Source organism: Magnolia sinica, chromosome 11, assembly GCF_029962835.1.
Source record: "Magnolia sinica isolate HGM2019 chromosome 11, MsV1, whole genome shotgun sequence".
NCBI classification, from domain to species: Eukaryota; Viridiplantae; Streptophyta; class Magnoliopsida; order Magnoliales; family Magnoliaceae; genus Magnolia; species Magnolia sinica.
The window spans coordinates 52,675,787-52,695,805 of NC_080583.1; the positions used below are offsets into that span (position 1 = coordinate 52,675,787).

The 20,019-nt window shown below is 38.5% G+C and overlaps 1 protein-coding gene and 1 long non-coding RNA gene across 4 annotated transcripts in view; both read left to right on the plus strand.

The window, feature by feature from the left end:
• Positions 1–19,727, plus strand: part of LOC131219142 (uncharacterized) — an 80,217-nt gene extending 60,490 nt beyond the window's left edge. For 2 of the 3 annotated variants that reach the window (XM_058214146.1, XM_058214148.1), the window contains 9 exons: positions 6,310–6,348; positions 6,458–6,519; positions 6,620–6,656; positions 18,187–18,236; positions 18,344–18,413; positions 18,906–18,981; positions 19,142–19,221; positions 19,312–19,380; positions 19,459–19,727. In XM_058214146.1, the coding sequence (XP_058070129.1) occupies positions 6,310–6,348; positions 6,458–6,519; positions 6,620–6,656; positions 18,187–18,236; positions 18,344–18,413; positions 18,906–18,981; positions 19,142–19,221; positions 19,312–19,380; positions 19,459–19,509 (534 nt within the window). In that variant the 3' untranslated portion in view covers positions 19,510–19,727. The remainder of the gene's footprint in view (positions 1–6,309; positions 6,349–6,457; positions 6,520–6,619; positions 6,657–18,186; positions 18,237–18,343; positions 18,414–18,905; positions 18,982–19,141; positions 19,222–19,311; positions 19,381–19,458) is intronic. The other variant, XM_058214147.1, reaches the window with a different exon arrangement.
• On the plus strand, positions 1,164–3,663 carry LOC131219143 (uncharacterized). The gene is made up of 4 exons (XR_009158010.1): positions 1,164–1,321; positions 1,445–1,539; positions 2,051–2,110; positions 2,978–3,663. It is a non-coding gene; the product is annotated as an uncharacterized LOC131219143 (long non-coding RNA).
• Positions 19,728–20,019: the final 292 nt, after the last annotated feature.

Here is a 20,019-nt window from a genome sequence, read left to right on the forward strand (position 1 = left end):
ACACTTGATTTGACCGAATGTAGTTATGTCCAACCCATTAGACACTTTCGTACACACACTGTAACATATGGTTCAACAAGCATTGCGTCCATACCCCAAGAAGAAGAAGATGATACTCACCATTGCAGAACCCATAGTCCTAACCTAGGAGGCCCGGGTAAGAGAAACTATTACTGCCGAAATGCCTAGAAGCATGAGGGGTGCGCAACAAAATAGGAAGATGTTGCCAACATCGTTCTTTAGGTTGATTGGGCAAATTGACTGTTCTGCTCATGCATTAACGCTCCCACACACAATCCGGACTACCATTGCTATGGTTCAGATTGAGCACCCTTCATCTTTGGGGACAAAGGAGGAATGGACAAAGAACTTGAATGACTTTGAAGCCACTGACACTACCATCCATTAGTCGCCTCGACTTTCTACTAGCTTCAAGTTGCAAGCACTAGCGGCTTGTTAGTAGACAAAGACTACCCAATAGAAGCTAAAAATGTTGATTCAAACAAGGCTAAGCATGCGGAGCAAGCTGGGAAGAGATGAGGGGCCAAAAACTAGGACTGGGCTAGCTAGAACAACATTAAATTATAGTATACTCATAATTCAATTTCCATTCTATGAGGAACATTGGATGTCTGAGTCAAGTCATCAACTCTAGTGCCAACTCCTTATGACCATAATCACCTCTCTCGATAAGTAGGATATCACATGCTATCGGATCGTGGACAATTGGTGCTTTCGAGAGCTGCACCTTTTGGTGGTGATCCTGTTCGGTCAAGACATGAAGCAATAGCCCGGGGAGATCTTGAAGATGATCCTACTACAGCCAATCTACAATCCCACTTACTCTTCCAAGCACATTTATTCGAGACGTTGCGATAGTGTTTTGGGAGCTTGGGGATGGATGGCATCTAGGTGGGTGAGTTTAGGCTTTGGGGGCTCACAAATCACCACCTTGGCTACTGGGAATGGGTTGAATGCATCTTCTAGAAGCACTATGGTGACATGGAGGTTGTTGGCTTAAATGATGCAATTCAGGTATGAGCCAGCGGTTTGAGCAGAACACAGACATCATCCGTGGTTTTGTGGATTTTTGGTGCCCAATCACCAAGTCCTTCCATCTTCCCTGCGGGAGATGAGTATAACGCTTTGGTACCTGTATGGGCCTCCCAATTACAGGAGCTTTCTATGAAGAGTATGTACAGAGTAACACAAAGCTTGGTTACACAGACACGAATCAAAGGCCACATCATCCGAAGGTTACCCACATGCTCTTTGAAGAGTTTGGGAAGATTCCCTACAGTGGAAAAGTCATGTTCCCAAGGTGGATCACATACTTCCACCGCCGGCTGTCAAAGTACTTAGCTTCTAGTGCAACTTGCTGATTTGTTTTTAATGATTCATATAACTGATGTACTGACCTTGTGAGATCTGATCTTGTTTACAGGCCTAACAAAGGCAAAAGAAGGCTATTAAAAATGGAGAATTCATGTTTCGACAAGTTGGAGCAGGAGTTCGAGCCTACTACCTACTTCGATGAATGTGAGTTGATTGTATATATGGCATTTTGGCCTAGCGTGGTGGCCATGCCTAGCTCCTATCATGCTAATACAGTATGCCCCTAGACATTTGTGATAGCGAGGTTGTTGGTGTATGGCGTGCATCTTCCTAGCCTTGACCATTTTGGCAATCATATACCTGGGCTTTGGGGATGTAACATGGCACTTTTGTGGATCATCATAGGCGTTGCCGTCTTCTTCTTGCACTACTTTTGTGGATGGTTGGGGATCTACTTCCCTTAGGTCTACGACGACAATGAAGGAGTGGTGCTTGAACAAGATAGATGCATCCTACTCGGCTTCTTCCCACAAAAGAGAATGAAGAGATTGAGCTACAATGATGTTGTCGACTGCATTTCTATGATGGAGTCAATTTTCTTTTTCTAGTTTTCGATATCTACTAGTGAGGAGGACAAAATTCTCTGACATTGTTGGGCTACCTAGTTGGAGAAACAACTCTTGATCTCAATATTCTTGTGTTTCTTGCCGATTAGAGAGGGAGCAGAGTTTTGGAGGGAGCCATGCTACTTGAGCTGCTTTGCTTGGCAATTCGGGTATGTCCAGTGTTTGAAGTATCGGTATCGCTACAAGTTTCGCTGGCTAGGGATATGGAAACAATATCGATATCGCTGATAATATCGCTGATAACCAGAAATGCGGGGAAACATAGGAAAAACGATGGAATTTTCATCGAAACCTCAGGAGATGTTAACATGTACACATTTGCATATTTAGAAATAAAACAAAATTGCAAAAAGAATGCATACATTATAAGTTTCCATTTAATGAGGCCTTAAAAGCATGTGTTGGTGTAAGAAATCAGTCCAACCATCCCCTTCGACCTATTTAACCATCCAACCTTCCATCCAAACATCCATTGATATTGCAAAATATCAACAACACATGATATTTCACCAAGAAATCATCAACAATTGGAAAGAAAAGGAAAGATTGTGGTCTCAATATCTTGCATGTTGTGATATCGATAATATCGAGATATTATCAATATTATCAATGACAAATTGAACACTATATACAACCATGTGCCCATAAAAAATAATAATAATAATAAATTATTTTTTCTAATAAACAAAATTTTGATGATATCAATACGTTGGCGATATTATTGAAATATTGTCACTACACTTATGATACAAGCATTACCTAGAATTTACATAGTCGAAAATATTGGCGATACATTGGCGATATTGATGTATTGGCAATACAAACGACACCTAGAATTTACATAGTTGAAAATATTGACTATTACATTAGCGATATTGATATGTTGGCGATACTTAGCGATACATTGCTAATACATGGAATTTCTTATACTACCAGCGTTATCGGTATCGCTACCAGTGTTATCGGTATTGCTAAGCTAGAGATAAAGATAATATCGGAGATAATTCGAACACTAGGTATGTCCGGGTCATGACAATGATAGTGGGCCTTCTAAAGAGATTCGTCTGACAGTGTGATACTGGACTTGTTCACTGGGGTTATATTTGGAGGCAAGTGCTGACTAAAAACATAAGTGCCTAGTTTGTCGTTCTTGGGCAAGGAAGGATGGACAAGGCATCCTATCAATGGATATGGTGGTGGGCTCACTGGTATAAGCTGGTTCGTCGCCTTGTGTCTTAAAAAGCGGAGATCTGGGTGCTGCCACCCAGAATCAGCCCGTCAAAACTTCCTCCCAAGGACGTGGGCTATGTCGAAGAGCTTGAAGAGCAAGCACCGTCCCAAGGGACCCTTTGTGTGCTGATTTCCTATGTCAAAGCCTTCCTTGCCAATCAAGACGATTGTCTCCTAGATAGTTGGGTAGCAGTCAAAGATAGGAAGCACTTAAAAGGCACACAGGGAAGAGGATGAGGAAGAAGAAGCTGAAGTTGAAACTAGATGTGCGAGATCAGTTTTCTTAATGGAAAGCCCCTAGCGCCAGGTGTAAATGTTGTAGTAAGTCTACGCTCTTGCTCTAGAGAGTCAAGCTAATGAGACTCATCTCTGGTGTTTGCCCCCATAGTCCTTTGGTGGGCTTAAGGAGAGTATTGTGTCTTGGTGTGAATGTTGTGACAAGTTTGCGCCTAGGCACAAGGCTTGAGTCCATGGTGCTGAAGCTTTATTCAGAAGGTACTAGCATATGGCACATGCCCCCTCTCCTCCACTAGGGTTTCTAGCACATGGTATGTGGTCAGTTTTCTTAAAGGTGCACCAAGAAGAGGATGAGGAAGAAGAAACTAAAGTTGAAGCTAGGTGCGAGGTCAATTTTCTTAATGACAAGCCCCTGGTGCTGGGTCTAGATACTACAACAGGTCTATGCTCTTACTCTTGAGAGTCAAGCTAATGGGACTCATCTCTGGTGTCTGCGTCCATAGTCCTTTAGTGGGCTTAAGGAGAGTTTTGTGTCTTGCTGTGAATGCTTTGACAGGTCTGCGCCCAGGCACAGAGCTCGAGTGCATGGTGCTAACGCTTGTATTCAGAAGGTCCTAGCATGTGGCACATGGTGTTCTAGCACATGGTGTGAGGTCATCTCAGTGAGGGGCGGAATGTTCAGCCAAGTGAGCCTCACCTTGGGAGTGTTTGCAACTAAAATTCCTTTTCTTTGAAATATTCAAAAGTCTTTCTCTACTTCTTTCTCGAAATAAGTGCCAAAGTGTTTATAGGTCAATGGGGGCCCGATTTTCCTGGCACCTTAAAATGGGAGCCTTTGTGCTTGCCTTAGCAGTTTGTGTAGTGTATAAGTCTTCTGCTTCTTCATCACAACAGGATGATGTCATCTTTCAGCACAAAGCAACTGGAGTTGAGCTAAAGGTGGCACAAAGTTGCCATCGGATGCATGGAGGCCCGTTTTGGCTAAGTACCAAAACATAAGGTTAATAGATAATATAAAAAATATGTTACATATATATAAAATACGGTTTTTCTAACATCCTCGCCTTTCTATGGACTTTAACAATATCCTTGAAGCTTCTAAATATCATGTGGGATGCCCAATCATCAATCCAGATGGTTCATTTACTAGTAGTCTTAGGAGCAAGCCATGAGAATCATGCCAATCAGATGACCATAACACTTTGAATGGGGCCAATTTGTTATAGCGATCCATTATTTACTAGTCATATATCACATGGCTAGGGTTGTCAAACCAAAGTGCTACTTTTGAATTAAAAACAATTTAAAGTGAGATATATCGAATAAATATTTCATGATGATGATTGGACCTATTTTGTTTCTTCGCTCAATCTTGACTACTCATCTTTCATTCTATTGATTGGATATTTTGGATCATCCAGTTGGTGTGATTTTTGTACCATGGCTTGTTCCTAGTTGTATAATTGAAAGAACAATTCAAATCAATGATAGGTCATCATCCTATGTGTCATTTTAAAAGCTTTGGGGACATTGGAAAGCGTGCACGATGTTGCTGATGTCCCCAAACCTCACAGGATGACCTATTGTTGGTCTGAATTGTTCATTCATTCATACAACTAGGAGCAAGCCATAGAGCAAAAATCATGCTAATTGGGTGATCTGAAGCTTCTAATTTATAGCATGAAAATAGATCCCACTATTTCTTACGAATCTAAAACAACACTTTGATTTGGTAACACTAAGCATGTGATTTTTGCCTCTTAGACAATGGATGGTTTTAATAAATTGGCCTCATTCAAAGGATTAGGATCATCCAATCGACATGATTCTTGCACCATGGCTTACTCCTATTTGTGTCAGTGAATCGTTCGTATCAATGATAGGTTACCCTATGTGCAAGTCAAAATGTTTGGGGACGTCGCTAACATTCCCATGAAGGTGAAGACATTAGCAAAACCTCACACGCACACACAAAAAATATGTTTATTTCTGCATGTGTATGTAGATGTTACAGTTTGTAAACAATCACACTCAATAATCTATCAATACTATGATCAAGGTCGTTGGGTTCTAGCTTATATTTTAATGGTGGCCATTGTTTGCTTCAACATTGAGGTTTGCTTTCAAGCCTATTTAACTTGTTAAATGAAAAGAAAAGGACACTTGTTTTAAAATTTTGCCATTTAGACATGTTGGAAACATCAAGATGCTTATTAAAACAATAATCCTCACTATACCTTTCTTCTATTATCTTTTAGTTTAACTTATATACTATTCACCCATCAACCATATACTTTTATTTAGATAGATAGGCTTTACTGTATTTTATCTTTCATTAACTAATATTTATATAATAAGATGTTCTTGTCTTGTATCAGTACTATGCGGCATGTTGGGTTTACAAGAGTTCATCATCATTATCATCATCTAAGCCTTATACCAAACAATTGGGGGTGGCTACATGAATCCTTTTCTGCCATTCTACTCAATCAAGGGCCATACCTTCAGTTAGACAATAGGTCACAAGTCTTGTGTTTACATGAGTTCATGGCTGATATTTTGTGTTTGTGTCTAACACACATGCACCTCTCTGTGTCTTAAGTTGCCTAACTATTACAGAACACCAATCTTCACTCCCTCTTTGACACAATACTGGGAGTCGAGCGTTTTCTTGGTTTAGGAGTGGGTAGTTTGAGAAAAAGCAAGTAATGTTCTTGTCATCAAATATGCATTTGGAACTCGTATGACCTTGTACAGTTTTATTGGGGGGCCTTTGTTTTTGTAGCGTAAGTTATTCACTTGGATCCTATTTCACTCTTTAATAATATTATTGTGCTGCAAGTTTAAGCCATGTTGACTTCTTTATTACATTTTATAACAGGTGAGGAGGATAATGGAAGGAAATCATCGCATGGGAATGGTAGAATACTGCTGTTATAATTTTTCATTTATTTATTTATTTTTTGTTATTTTATAGGCAGAAACATCTACAACATTTTTTTGGTGGTTTTTCCAATTCTTTTTTGTAGGTTGGCTTTGATTCAGCAACAGGTTCCATAGCTGATTATGCTTGCGAAGTGGAAATAACCGAGTTAGTATTGAAATTCTTTATTCTTGGGTTCATGGTTTTTCATAGTTACGTTTCATTATGGTCCCATTACACCTTTGAGGTATCTTTTCTATTGATGTAGGTGTGAGCCGCTACCAGATGGACGATTTTATTTAGAGGTAAAATGCAATTTTCAATGTTGCACAATGCTGTTTTTTGCTGAATGCCATACTCTTTTGATAGATAAAATATTTATCATAATCAAATCAAAAGAATCATATAAATGTAAGGCAGAGACTGCTTGAAATAGGAAGAAGATCTAAATCTAATTACTCCTTTTTCAAGACCAAGTTCTTTGTCGTCATGGAGTGCATGAAAAAGATAAATGTCTAAGCTTTTTCTTTCTATCCTTTTTCTTTTGTTTTTTTTTTAAAGTGAAACATATATGATTAAACGATTAGCAGCATCCTTGACTTCATGATTGTGGAGACTAATCTCAACAGATCCATAGTTGCTCTCATGCCATTAAGAAAACCTTTTTCCAAACTTATAAACCTGTTTGGCTGTATCTACTGGGCTTCTGCCATGGGGGTCATCCTAATGCCAGCTTAGGGGAATGGGCCCAGAACCGTAGAAGGTACTCTCCATTGGTTGAGGGCCCACCTGATTGGATATAGATGGAGATATAAACGTTTAAAATGAGATATCTCTATAGGTAGCCAGTCTTTACTTGATTCAGCCCAACCCCTGGAACTCCCTTGCCGTTCTTGGTTGGGCTAACCCAACTGCCAATTCTGAAGAGTCTCTTAGAACTGAATTTGGTGAGCAGAGCATAGATAACAATCTTCATCTTTCATTGTGCGTCTTTTCAAACGACCCCACCCTTCTCACTTCATCTTCCTACTTGTAAGTGAAAGCTCACTTCGACGTTTCCCTTTTTCGATAGAATCTCGGGGGCTTTACTGATTCTAATTTTCTTGTTCATTTTTATTTTATCTGTCAAAAAATTAGTGTTATTAGCTTCACCTGATGAATCTTTCTACTTCTCCTAAGCCCCTCCAATGAGTTCTTGAATTACCACAAACTGTCTAGCAATCCCTTTCTCAGCCTCATTTGAATCTTGTAGTTGAATGGACCTAAAAATGCTGAATTAATGTTGCTCATGTATCGTGAAAGCACTTAGCAAGGCCATTCCCTGATTACCAACTGAACTCCCACTGAATTGAGTTGGTTTTGACAAGTGAGATTTCCTTCTTGCCAATGTCCTCTGTTTCTAGTTCCCTTCAACAATTGGCTTCCAATTCCAGAGCTACTGGGAGGCTGATGTATCCTTTTTGGGGGATTGATGATCCCTTGTTTTCTATTCCCTATGGTTGCATTTTTGTGCCAGTTTTGCGAAGAGGAAGAAGAAGAAGAAGAAGAAGAAGTTTTGCTTAATATCATGAAAGGATAAACAGTAGTTTTGCTTGTCATGAAATGATGCAACCCCTAGTGGAAGGGCCAACACTGCATGAATTCCAATCGATCCCAAATACATTAACGGCTAGTTTGGATTAGAGAATTCCTTAGTAAAAGAAGTCACAACTGAAATGGTTATATTTTTGTTATGTCTGAATTGCAAGGAATCCAAGGTGTAAATATGGAAATTATAATGATTATGCATGATTATTTCTATTTATACTGTAGTCTCCCGCTCGTTGTATGAGCTGATAGAGACAATGTAGTGCGTGTGAGTGATACAGGGTTCAGTCCCCAGTAGTGTTACCTTTTTTTTTAAAAAAAATGTACTGTACAAAGTGGGACTCCAAATTTGGGGGTCCTATTTGGATAGCAAGCAGAAATGCTAGATTCTTCAGACAATGGTCACCTTGTCTCTTGCGCCAGAGAATCCTGATTGTGGATAAGCTGAATGATTACTTTGTAGAATCCATCTATCTTAACATCAACCGTTGTCTTATCAAGGAAATCCTAATAGAGGAATTCCAAGACATTTCCAACATGGTGGAAAAGGATTTTGTAATCAATGCAGAATTGATTTCTGCCATGGAATTCTCGTCCAAACTGGCCCTAAGGAAGATGCATCACATTCTTCTTTCCATCCCTTCAAAGGTTGACTTGTTGTTTACTGGTTCCTTTTGTACCCATGAAATAAATATCGCAAGATGTACTTTTAGTTCTTTTGATGGTCATAGGTTAGAAATTTACCTTCCAAAGGTGCAGGATAACTTTTCATGCCTTGGCTTTATTCAATAACCTACCACTAAAAGAAGTAAGATTCTGGGAAATGGATGCCTTTGTTGCTAATGGCGACACTGTTTCCATTTTTGGTGGTATATATTTTTGTGATATTGTTTCATGTGAATAAATAGCCAGTCTTCGATGGATGCCCAGATTCTTATATAAGATATGGTTGTGAATTATGACCAAGGGGGATGGACATATTTCTTCTCAGATGAATTATTTTAGTGAGTAACTTGAACCATGAAGAATGTTTTGAAAACATAGAATTCCTTCTTCTTTTCTTTTCTTTTCTTTTTTCTTTTTAATTTATTTTTTATTTTTTAGTTTCTTTTGATGTTGGATTCAAATTTGCTTTATGTATTTTATACCTAAAGAAACAACTTTTATTATGATGTTCTGGGCTATATGCATGTTTATATGGTTTGACATGCCAAGAAGGTACAGAAGATAGAGAGTTTGATATTTTTCGGAAGCGAATTGAAATTTGATAATTATAAAAAATCGTTTTGTGAAGCCATAATTAGCATACCAAAAAAACAACAACAAAAAACAAAAGCAACTATACAGGAAAAGTTTGGTTTTTATTCCTAAAAAGCAGTTGAAATTTTGACCAAAGAAACTGATGCATGCCCAAGGCCCAACATCTGCTGAATTTTAGGTTGTTTGCTGCTAGCTTTGGGGGATGAATTTCACATACTACCTTCACTATTTTTTGGAAGATTACAATTGTTGATTTGATGACTGTGGTTGCTGATTTTGAAGATTCTCTGAAGATTTTGGGATGATTTGCTAAATTTACTTTTACTCTTTTAGGCCACAACAATATTTCCAAATCTTTATAGATGGAACCATTGCTATTTAGTATCTTATTATGTTGGTTTGTAATCAATAGAAGAGTTGGAAATGTCCTAATTAGGGATACATAAGGATTCTAAGGTGCCTTTTAGAGTTGGAAATGTCCTAATTATGTAGCGTACATTACAATGTATTTTTTATCATTAATTTTTTTAATGTTTTCTTTGTATCTAATGTTGATGAATGTGACACTTTTATTATATTTAATACTGTTAACTTGTGAGATTTTTATTTCTTTTCATACTTATGACTTGTGGTTTCAATTAGACATTATTAATTAAAATAGTTTGCTTAGAAAGTTGTAGATGTGATAATAATTTGATTTGGTTTATCTATGTAGATTAGCTATTGATAAATGGTAATCAATAAGTTGTTTGAACATGCTTATACTTGAAAAAATGAATAATCTTTTAGGCATTTATATATATATAGTTTTTCTTTTCTTTTTTCCTTACTATTCATCATATTTTTCCTATTTATTTATTTATTTTTTTAAAATAGAAGTATCGTGCAACTACGTTACACGCTACACGCTACAGAGAGCTGAGTGCTACACAACACACTACTACTATTTAAAACATTGGTTGTGATTACTTGGGAACAATTTCAGCTTAGCTTTGATGGTTGGTTCAGTAAATTATAATTGTTCATCAAAATGGTAGTTGGAACTTGGAAGCAAAGTAGCTAAGAAGTTGTTTGCACATGTTTTGGTGAATTGGGGGATTTCTATAGACATTCACGGATCATTCACAGACATTGATGAGATATATACATAAAAAAGGAGGAAGAGCATGTATGGCCAAATAATTTTTTGTTTATTGTTAGGTTCTTTGCACATTCCAAGCTGTGGTATTGCACAGTCCCTTAATTACATTCCGGGGAATAACCCTTGATTCTAAGATAAAATCCAAGAAAAGTTGTAGCCTTGCATAAATGGAAAGGAAGTAATACATAAGACATTGCAAAGAAAGGATGTGATGCTATATTTGGAATGTTTGGGGGATATCCCGAGTGATCTAGAGGGTGATTGTGATCAATTAACGTATGCCCTATACCCTTCACATGGTTAGATGGCAGGCCTAGGCTCTCTTCTTAAGTAATGGTCTCCCCAGTATAAAATCCATGATGTTGCTAGGATGGGAAGGATGGAATGGACGGATATATGGATCTGATGTTATGTGTATTCCACCTAGGTATCTCCAAGAAAGGGAGCATAGAGTTCTATCTATGAAGAAGTGTGTTATTGCATAGTAAGAGTCATGCATATGCACCTCTGAGACAGGGAGTGTAGAGTTGTTTCTATTAGGGAGAATGCATTGCACACGTAATGGGGGGATGGACAATGTCCTGCGAATGTTGACATGTATGTTTGGGACATCATGGATACTATAGTGGAGAAAGGGTGCATCACATAGCGGTTTAGCACTCATGAAGGGTATTATAGTGGGCTTCGATCGCCACTTGAATGAATACAGGCCTTGGTTCAATCAATAAACATCACCCTTGGAAGGTGAGACTTAGGGTTCACCCTTTCTAAATAGAATGTCAACTTAGCTTGATTGATACAAGGGGCGATGCCACTGACGAAGGCATCGATGATCAACCCGGGCAAAGGCACGATTGATTGGCTTTGTTGATGATGTAGGCGATTCGTCTTATGGAAGGCATGGGTGGTCAACTTTAGTGAGGGCACGAATGAAGGGAAGAGCAAGCCTTTGGCAAAGGTTGGCGACCTGTTTTGGAGAGAGGAATGGCAAAAGCAAGGAAGGGGCACATGGTGCTGGACTTTTAGAGCATTGGCCATAAGAATGCCTTGCCTGGTGAGGGCATGAGCATTTGGGGCGACTAGCCACTAGAGGGTGTTGGCCTCCAATGCAGGGGAGCAAGCAAACCTTCTTTGGTGAAGTTGCAAGTGAAATGTCCTCTTATTAAAGGCGCGAGGCATACTTCAGGTGGCTTCAACTGGTCTTCAACACAACGTGAGTGTGGGGTCATGAGCATGGGGAGTGCGGGACATGGTTGGCTAGGAGCACGGGACACGTGTTGGCCTTGGATGTTATAAGAATACTAGTCGTGAGTTTGGGACAACAAGGTAGATGATTAGGACACCACAAGGATGTTCTAGGATGGCTTAAGACATCATAGGGGTGTTTTAAGATAACTTAGGACATCATGGAGATGTTTTAGGACGTCGCAGAGGTGTTTTATATTTTTCAAAAATCATTTTTTTAATCAATTTTTTGAAATAAAAAACATCAGTTTTATATTTTTCAAAAATCATTTTTTAAAAATCTGATCTCAAATATGTACTCTCCAAGCATTTTCGATCAGATCTATGTAGATCTTATCGAAAAATAAATTTTATTAAATCTATTAAATATATATATATATATATATATATATATATATATATTTTAGATTTTTTTAATATGATGTTTCCGATCACAGATCTGGAGGGGCCATGCATGTTTTAATAGATCTACATTAGATCTGAGAAAAAAAATGTAGTCTTTTTGGGAATTTTGAGATTTATGGAAATTTCAAATATATATATATATATATATATATATATATATATATATATATATATATATATATATATATATTTCAAATTTATTGCTTTGGGGGGTGGCTAAGTTTATTGTTTTGGGTTTTTAGTTGTTTTTTATCATATCCAAGTAGTTTGGTCACCATTTTTCAAATATTATGTCTAGGCTTCTTTTTTTTTTAAAAAAAATAAAAAATAAAAAAAAAATTTTAATTTTTTAATAATATGTTGATGTCTTGATGATGCAAATTGATAATACATTTTTTTATTGTTTGTGGTGTTTGATTGTGGCTTTGTGGCTTGTGCAGACTATAAAGTACTATTGTGACCATTGTTGTATAATTGTATGTTTTGAGATGGCTGGAACTGGAAATGATAATGAAGATGTAGGGTGGAAGTATGGTGTAAGGATAGGTGGGAGTAGAAAACAAATAATGTGCAAGTTTTGTAGTAAGAGTGTGAGCGGGGGGCATAACCCGATTAAAACAACACTTAGCCCATCAAAAGGGTCAAGTTTTAGGGTGTCCAAGTGTCCCTCAGGCAGTAAGGGAGGAGATAAAGAAGAACATAGAAAAAATTAAAGGTAAAAAGGTGATGAAGGAGAGAGAAGAAGGCTAGCAGAGGTGTTTGGGGATCCTACACTGTTGCCTGATAAGGACATTGAGTCAGGGGAGGATTCAGATAGGGAGATGACGATTGTGAGGAGGGAAAGCTTACGAGCTCACCACGAGGATGAGGAGCATCGTCGAATGTTTGGGAGGACCGGTTCAATTCGTGTTGTGGGTGGGGGGAGTGGTGGTGGTAGTGGGCATGATAGCAGAGAATTATTTGGGAGCGTTAGGGCAGGGTTACATCGTGCCTTTAGCATGCGACCACAAGAGCCACACCTTTCTCACCCTAACCCCTCTCCTCATATTCATAATCTTGATGACGAGAGGGAGCCACAGGCACCTCCTGGTGGTGAAATAGTGTTTAAAAAGGCCACCATCACGCGAAAGAAATTAAAATGTATGTGGACAAAGAAAATAGTGGATAATCTTGGAAAGGCAACTCTAAAGTTGTTCTTGCACAATAGTATTCCTCCATATGTTGCCGATTGCCCATGCTTACAGGTGTTTGTAGACGAAGCAACTGATGTGAGGCCTATGATTAGAGCCCCTAGTTCTTATGACATAGATTCAAAGTATTCAAATGAAGTGTACCAGGAAGTGTGGGCTTATGTGCAATCATTTAGAATCATATGGGCAAGTAGAGGATGCACAATCATTTGTGATGGTTAGATTGGCCCAACCAGATTGACTGTAATAAATTTCATGGTCTACTCCCACCTGCATACAAGTCTTTATTAGAGCCATCGATTCATCAGATGAAGTGAAGGATGCTAAGTATATAGTTGGCCTAATTGATAGAATTGTAGAAGAAATTAGGGAAAGTAATGTGGTGCCAATTGTCACTGATAATGAGGCAGCATATAAACTAGTAGGAACACAATGTATGGCGAAGAGGCCTCATCTACTTTGGTCACCTTGTGCAGCACACTGCATTGATCTCATCCTTGAGAATATTGGGAAGAAGCCTAATGTATCGATAGTGGTTGAAAAGGTAAGATTGATCACGACATATATTTACAATCACAATTGGATAATTGCTCTTATGAAAAAAATTCACAAGTGGGTGGGAGTTGTTGAGGCCTAGGGCGATTAGATTCGCCACAAATTTCATAGCCATGGATAGTTTGTACAATCATAGAGGGGCACTTTGTGAGATGGTTGCATCTCGGCAGTGGCTCAACTTGAAATATGGACAAAAGACAAGTGGCATGCCTATGGAGATGTGTGGGCATAAGAGACAACACATATTGGAAGAATCCTCCATAGATGTTTTAGGATGTTAGGACATCATGAAGAGAGAAGGAGATGGGGTGCGAATCCTCCTTAGATGTTTTAGGATGTTAGGACACCATGAAGAGAGGAGAGATGTAAGAGAGAGACTGTGGGGAGAGGCATGAAAGAGAGAGAGAGTATGGGATGTGAGAGAGATAGGAAGTAGGAGAGATTTAAGAGGGGAAAAGAGTATGAGAGAGAGAGAGAGAGAGAGAGAGAGAGAGAGAGAGAGAGCATGTGGCGAGAGAGAATGGGGCATGGGAGAGATAAAGTAGGGGAGATGTAAGAGAGGGAGAGAGGAGAGATGTGTGTGTGTGTGTGTGTGTGTGTGTGAGAGAGAGAGAGAGAGAGAGAGAGAGAGAGCATCGTAGGCTCTCTTGTTGTCCGAACAAAGGGTCGCGCCCTCTCCAAATTTCTTAGACATGTTGCCGCACCCTCTTCAAGTGTTAGGATAAGCGACCATGCCCCCTTCAAACATTAAGACAAGGGCTTGCGCCCTCTTCAAACATTAGGACAAGGGGAACATGGTGCCGAAAGCAAGAGCCTTGCCCCCTCCCGGGTGCTCCTCTTCGGGGAAGTTGATCCTCCTCCCTTGCAAATGAATCATTCAGCCATGTTTATAGGTGCAATATGGGACACGTGGCATGCTCCTATTGGTCAACTCAGGTCATTCTCATCATCTTGTGTCCAACGTTGTCCAACATTGCGCAATCACTTGAAAACGCTCATTACTTCCTCGTTATAAGTTGGATCGGGGCAATCTTGGGGCTCGTTGGAATGATAATTTGACAAGCTTTCCAATGAGGTAGGAGTCGTCTCATTTGGAGACCGTTTGACCACTAAAAAAGGAGCCCAAAGTCCTTGATGGTGTGACCAACTTTGCCCGCAAAGTTAGCCACGTACGTTTTCAATAAATGGACTAGATCTTGTTTGCTGCTCCTCCGATCTGAGCAAGGTATTCAAAATCAGTTACATAACGGCCGTTACGTAACGGTAACAGTTATAACCGTCATTGTTGTCAAATGCATTCACATATGGGCATATGCGATTCCATATGCGCATACTATTGATCAAATCGCATATGCCATAATGGCATATGTGATCCTGGCAAGTATGCCATGGCATACTTTTATATGTTATCGCATATGCGAGTATGCGATTTCCCAATAGCCAAGAGCAAAATTTTTATTTTTTATTTTTTTATTGTTTTTTCAATTTGGAGAACTTTTGCCTATAAATAGGCACTCATATCCCCTCATTTTCACTATTCTTTACTCCAAAGTTCTAAATCTCTTACTCTCTCTCATACACCTCTTTTTCTCTTTCTCTAATCTCTCTACAATTATTTCAATTATGTTTATTTTTTGTATTTTATAAGTTGTGCTTACTTTTTGTAAATTAAGTTGTAAGTTATAACTTGTAAGTTGTTTCAAGTTATCCATTTATCAGTAAAATTTCTTTGTTCGAAATTTATAATAATTAGTTATCTTTTAATGTAGCTTGTTGATTGTTTTGTTAAATTTTATATAATATAATATAAGTAATTAAATATATCACTTAATGGAACACTCAAACTATAATGAAATAAGTAAAATAACCCAATCCAATCATGTGTTCTAATTAGACAAGTTTTTCCTCTTTAAAAAAAAAAATAGAATTTTTTTTTATTTTTTCCTCTTTTTTTTTCAAATTTTTATTATTTTAAAAAAAAATGCCATGGCATATGCAATTGTGCGATCACATATGTGAACAGCATATGCTGATTGCATGCGATCGCATATTCGATTTGACAACATTGATAATTGTTACACGTTACAAGGTCGAAACGGCCGTAACGGTCTAGTAACAGTTGTTTCAAAAGATAAAAAAATAGCTGTAAAGGCCGATATGGGGTCTGTAACGACCGTTACAGCCCGTATCATAACAGTAACGGTGGTGGCTGTTACAGCCACCATTACTGTTTTGGAACACCTTGGATCTGAGTGATCTTGGGCTTGTTGGAAAGGTAACTTAACTAGCCTTCGAATGAGCCATGAAATATCTCAATTCGAAGCTATTTGGTCTGTCATGATCTAACTCGAAGTGTGCCTTCTATATTATTAGTTCTGCTTCGACTCTTGATTGTGTGTATGGGAACCCTCGTACTAATCTTGACCCAAGCACAACTCAGAAAGATGACTTTTCATGCCTCAATAGAAGCAAACTTGGTTCTCTTATTCTTTGGGATACTTGTCAACCATTTGCTTTTTGTGAAGAATTTCAACTCTCCTGAATATCTTGCCAGTTGAGTCATGGCATAGTTTTGATGCAAGTACTTTGAAAGGTTGTGATTCTATTATTCAATGCTATGGAATGGATGCAAGTTTTCAAGGACATACATTGATTTGGAATGACATCAAGATCTTTGTAAGAAGTTAAAATGTTATTCATGAAGGTGATGCTCTTTATGTCACCAAGGGAAATCATGTACAAAATGTTGGAAGAGGTAGATTTGGGCAATCAATCAGAATGGAGAAAAGGAGGATAGGCGAAAGAGAGATTTTCGAGCCCGATTCGCATCGCACTGCCGTATAAACAATGGATCCGCTAGACTGGATGAGCAACCTTCTTTGGAAAGGAATAATGAAAAGCCATGTCACTTGGAACAGAACTGTAAGCTTACTTACCTTTCAGTAAGGCCATTTTGGTAAGAAAAATTCGATTACGTAATATAGGCGTGGTTGCTTACAAGACAAGCTAGCTTCTAGATGTTATTCACTTGAACATATACAAAAGAAGCAACCTTCTATCTGGCCTCTGTACCAGCTTCAAAACGTTAGTGTGCTAGCACGTTGTCATTAGATAAGGCTAGTGACAGGCTTTGAAGCCAGCTTCAGCTTCAAAAAGCTTATTACATCAAATGTGCGTCGGCGCTTACGTTTTTCAGCTTCAAAACGACTATAAATTCAGGTGCACTAGTGTGTTTTACTAATAGGCTTGACTTTACTCCACCCAAGTGCTAGCTGGCTAGCTGAAAAAAGCCCCTACCCCTATTATGTAAGGCACATGTTGGCGCTTATGTTTGTCAGCTGCTTGCTGCTTGCTACTTTCAATCAGAAAAGGAATGGGAATTGAATATTCATTACTGATATGACAAGTTTCTGTCTTTGAATCGCTAGAAGTTATAATGGTGACAAGCAAGCAGACATAAACTTAGATAACATTCATATGCATGTCAGGTGTGTTTGTTTCTACATTTTATACGAGGCTTCATGACAGTAGAGCACATTGCTCATTGTTTTTAAAAGTCATGATACAGCCATATTGGCTCCACATCATTCACCCCAGTATGCGACAGGGGTGAATCGTAAGGTCATATCTGTTGATAAAAGGCTAATATGGCCATAGAGGCCCCAGTTTGAAATTTTTGTTTTCAGTTTTCTTGTCTTTCTTCATTGGCACCATGGGGAGTCGTAGTAACTCATTTTGGAGTAGATTTAGGCTAATTTGAGGATCAAAATACAAGATTTGAATGGGATCAGACTAATTGATGCTGAACAAAACATTTTAGGGAAAAAATGAAAGAAGAGAGATTAACCATTAATTTTTATTTTTATTTTTTTTCCATTTTTCATCTTCTTTTTTCTTTTTTGCTTTGTTTTTGTTTTTCTTTTATTTCAATGTAATAGATCCTAATCCACCAAATCACGCTTTATTTGTGGTTGATCAGGGCCTTTTGGTTAACTTTCTATAGGTCAAGCTGACAGAAAACGTTCTTGTCAAAGAATGGTGCAATACATCATTGAATAATTAAACACACGCCCATTTATGCACTTTCCTTTGTATTTTACTTATCACACGTATGTGTTGATATACGAGTATGATCATGTGGAGTCAACTCCGCCCCATTAGTTAGATAAATATTTATGTACTTCTATTTTGTGTACAGTGTTGTTAGAAGTCAGGAACAGCCAATCTTTCAGTCTGATCCTTTTCTAGCAGCAGCATCATCATCATCATCATCATCTAAACCTTTTCCCAATTAATTGGGGTCAGATCCATGAATCCTGTTCCGCTCTCTATCAAGGGACCAGGCCTTCAGTTAGACCATAGGTCTGACATGGATCCTATTCCTTTTCTGACATGATACGTACAAAGAGAACTTCCAATTTCCAAAAATTATTTACTGGTGATGTGATGTAGGTTGAAGGACGCCGGCGTTTTCGTATTCTACACTCCTGGGACCAAGACGGGTAAGCTCTTTATCAAAATGCTCATCATCATCTAGTTCTATTTGTTTTCATGGGTAATAATATGATATGCATGTTAACATTTGGCACTATTTCATGTTTATTTGCAGGTATCGCATTGGAAAAGTTGAATGGATTCAGGATATTTGTCCACCAGAAGGAACAAAAGAGAGAGATGATGTAAGCAGCTGTTCATGTTTTAAATCCCATCAACTATTCAATTTGCTGAATGACATTGGCAGGCCCAGAAGCAAAAAATGATGCTTAGGTTTCAATTAAGGACAATAAATTATCTCTATACTAGACAGGTTGTGCCACCGAGGTGACACATGACATGTTGGGCTATGGGAGGGCCCAAGTAATTTCTCCCATGAAATACGTAATGGTATCAGGATTTAGATAGGTTTTAATGTTAGATGCTTTTGGACGGTAGTCCAGTGAGCAAAGACAATCCTTGTCAATCTCGATGCTAATACATGAAGCTTTATAATGACTTCATTTTAGTTTTCTCATAAGACTGCCAGTGGTCTGATGAAACTGGGCCACCTCGTGGTGGGGAAGGCTTTAGCGTTGGTGTTTAGGACTTACAACTTGCAAACCAGAGCAATTTCCTTGTCTGTGATTGTTAGTGCTTGCAGTAGTTCTTATTATTGTTTTTTGTGCACACAACAGTTACAGCAAATGGCTATTGGAGCAGCAGAGCTGGCTCGCACATGGATAAGGCAGGTGAAAGACACAGCAAAAACAGGTAAATAGCTTAGTGGAGAGCAGGGAAACAGATTCTTTATTTTTTATTTGAATCTGCTCTTGCAAGATGTTTATTGAGAATTATATTATTATTTTCTTGCAACTGTTCATTCTATGATTCATTAAGATTGATGATAGAGAATCTGGTGGGTACTACACAGATAGAAGACCAAGGCGTTTAGAACTCCTCCAAGCTGAAGGAATGCCAGGACCTCAGGACCCTGAGCGTTTTAGCTTCTGGGTATTATATATGGATGTTCCTTTTTTCTGCTTTGTTTTCAGTAGACATATTTTACTTGTTTCTAATTGCTACCATTTATTTCTTTCACAGCTTGTGAATTTGTTGAAGCTGAGGCCATTAGAAAGGTTGGAAATGCTACGTTCGAGAGAGACACGTGAGGTACATGTATTTTCCCACCCACAAGTCACTGCTTGTCCATGTTCCTACAATGCTTACATTTTCTCTGTCTGTCTGCAGAGGATATCCCGTGGGCTTGTTCTTTTGAGAGCCGCAGAACAAGGCTGCTGACTCCGATGACGAGTATTGCAGTGGTGGGTTTTTGGCACCCCTTGATCGTCTACTCATAGATATGATTATTAAGAAGAAGAAGAAAAAGAAACAATTTATTTGTAAGAAATTTGTTATTATTCTTTGATCCAGCCAATTGAAAATGTGGATGGATATTGTTTTAGTTGTAATAATGCATTCAACTCTTTGATGTCATTCACAAACTTCCGTATTTGGCATCTCTCTCTCTCTCTCTCTCTCTCTCTCTCTCTCTCTCTCATGTGTGTATGGGTTTTGCTAATGTCCCCAAAGCTTTTAATTGACGCGTGAGATGCCTAATCATGAATCTAAGCCGTACACTCTTTTATGCAATTAGGGACAAGCCATGGTGCAAAAATCACACCAATCGGATAATCCTAAACATCCCCAATTAATAGCATGAAAAATGGATAGTCAAGATTAAGTGGTGAAACAAACTAGGTCCAATCATCATTTTGAAACATCTATCATATCCCACTTTGTATTGCTTAT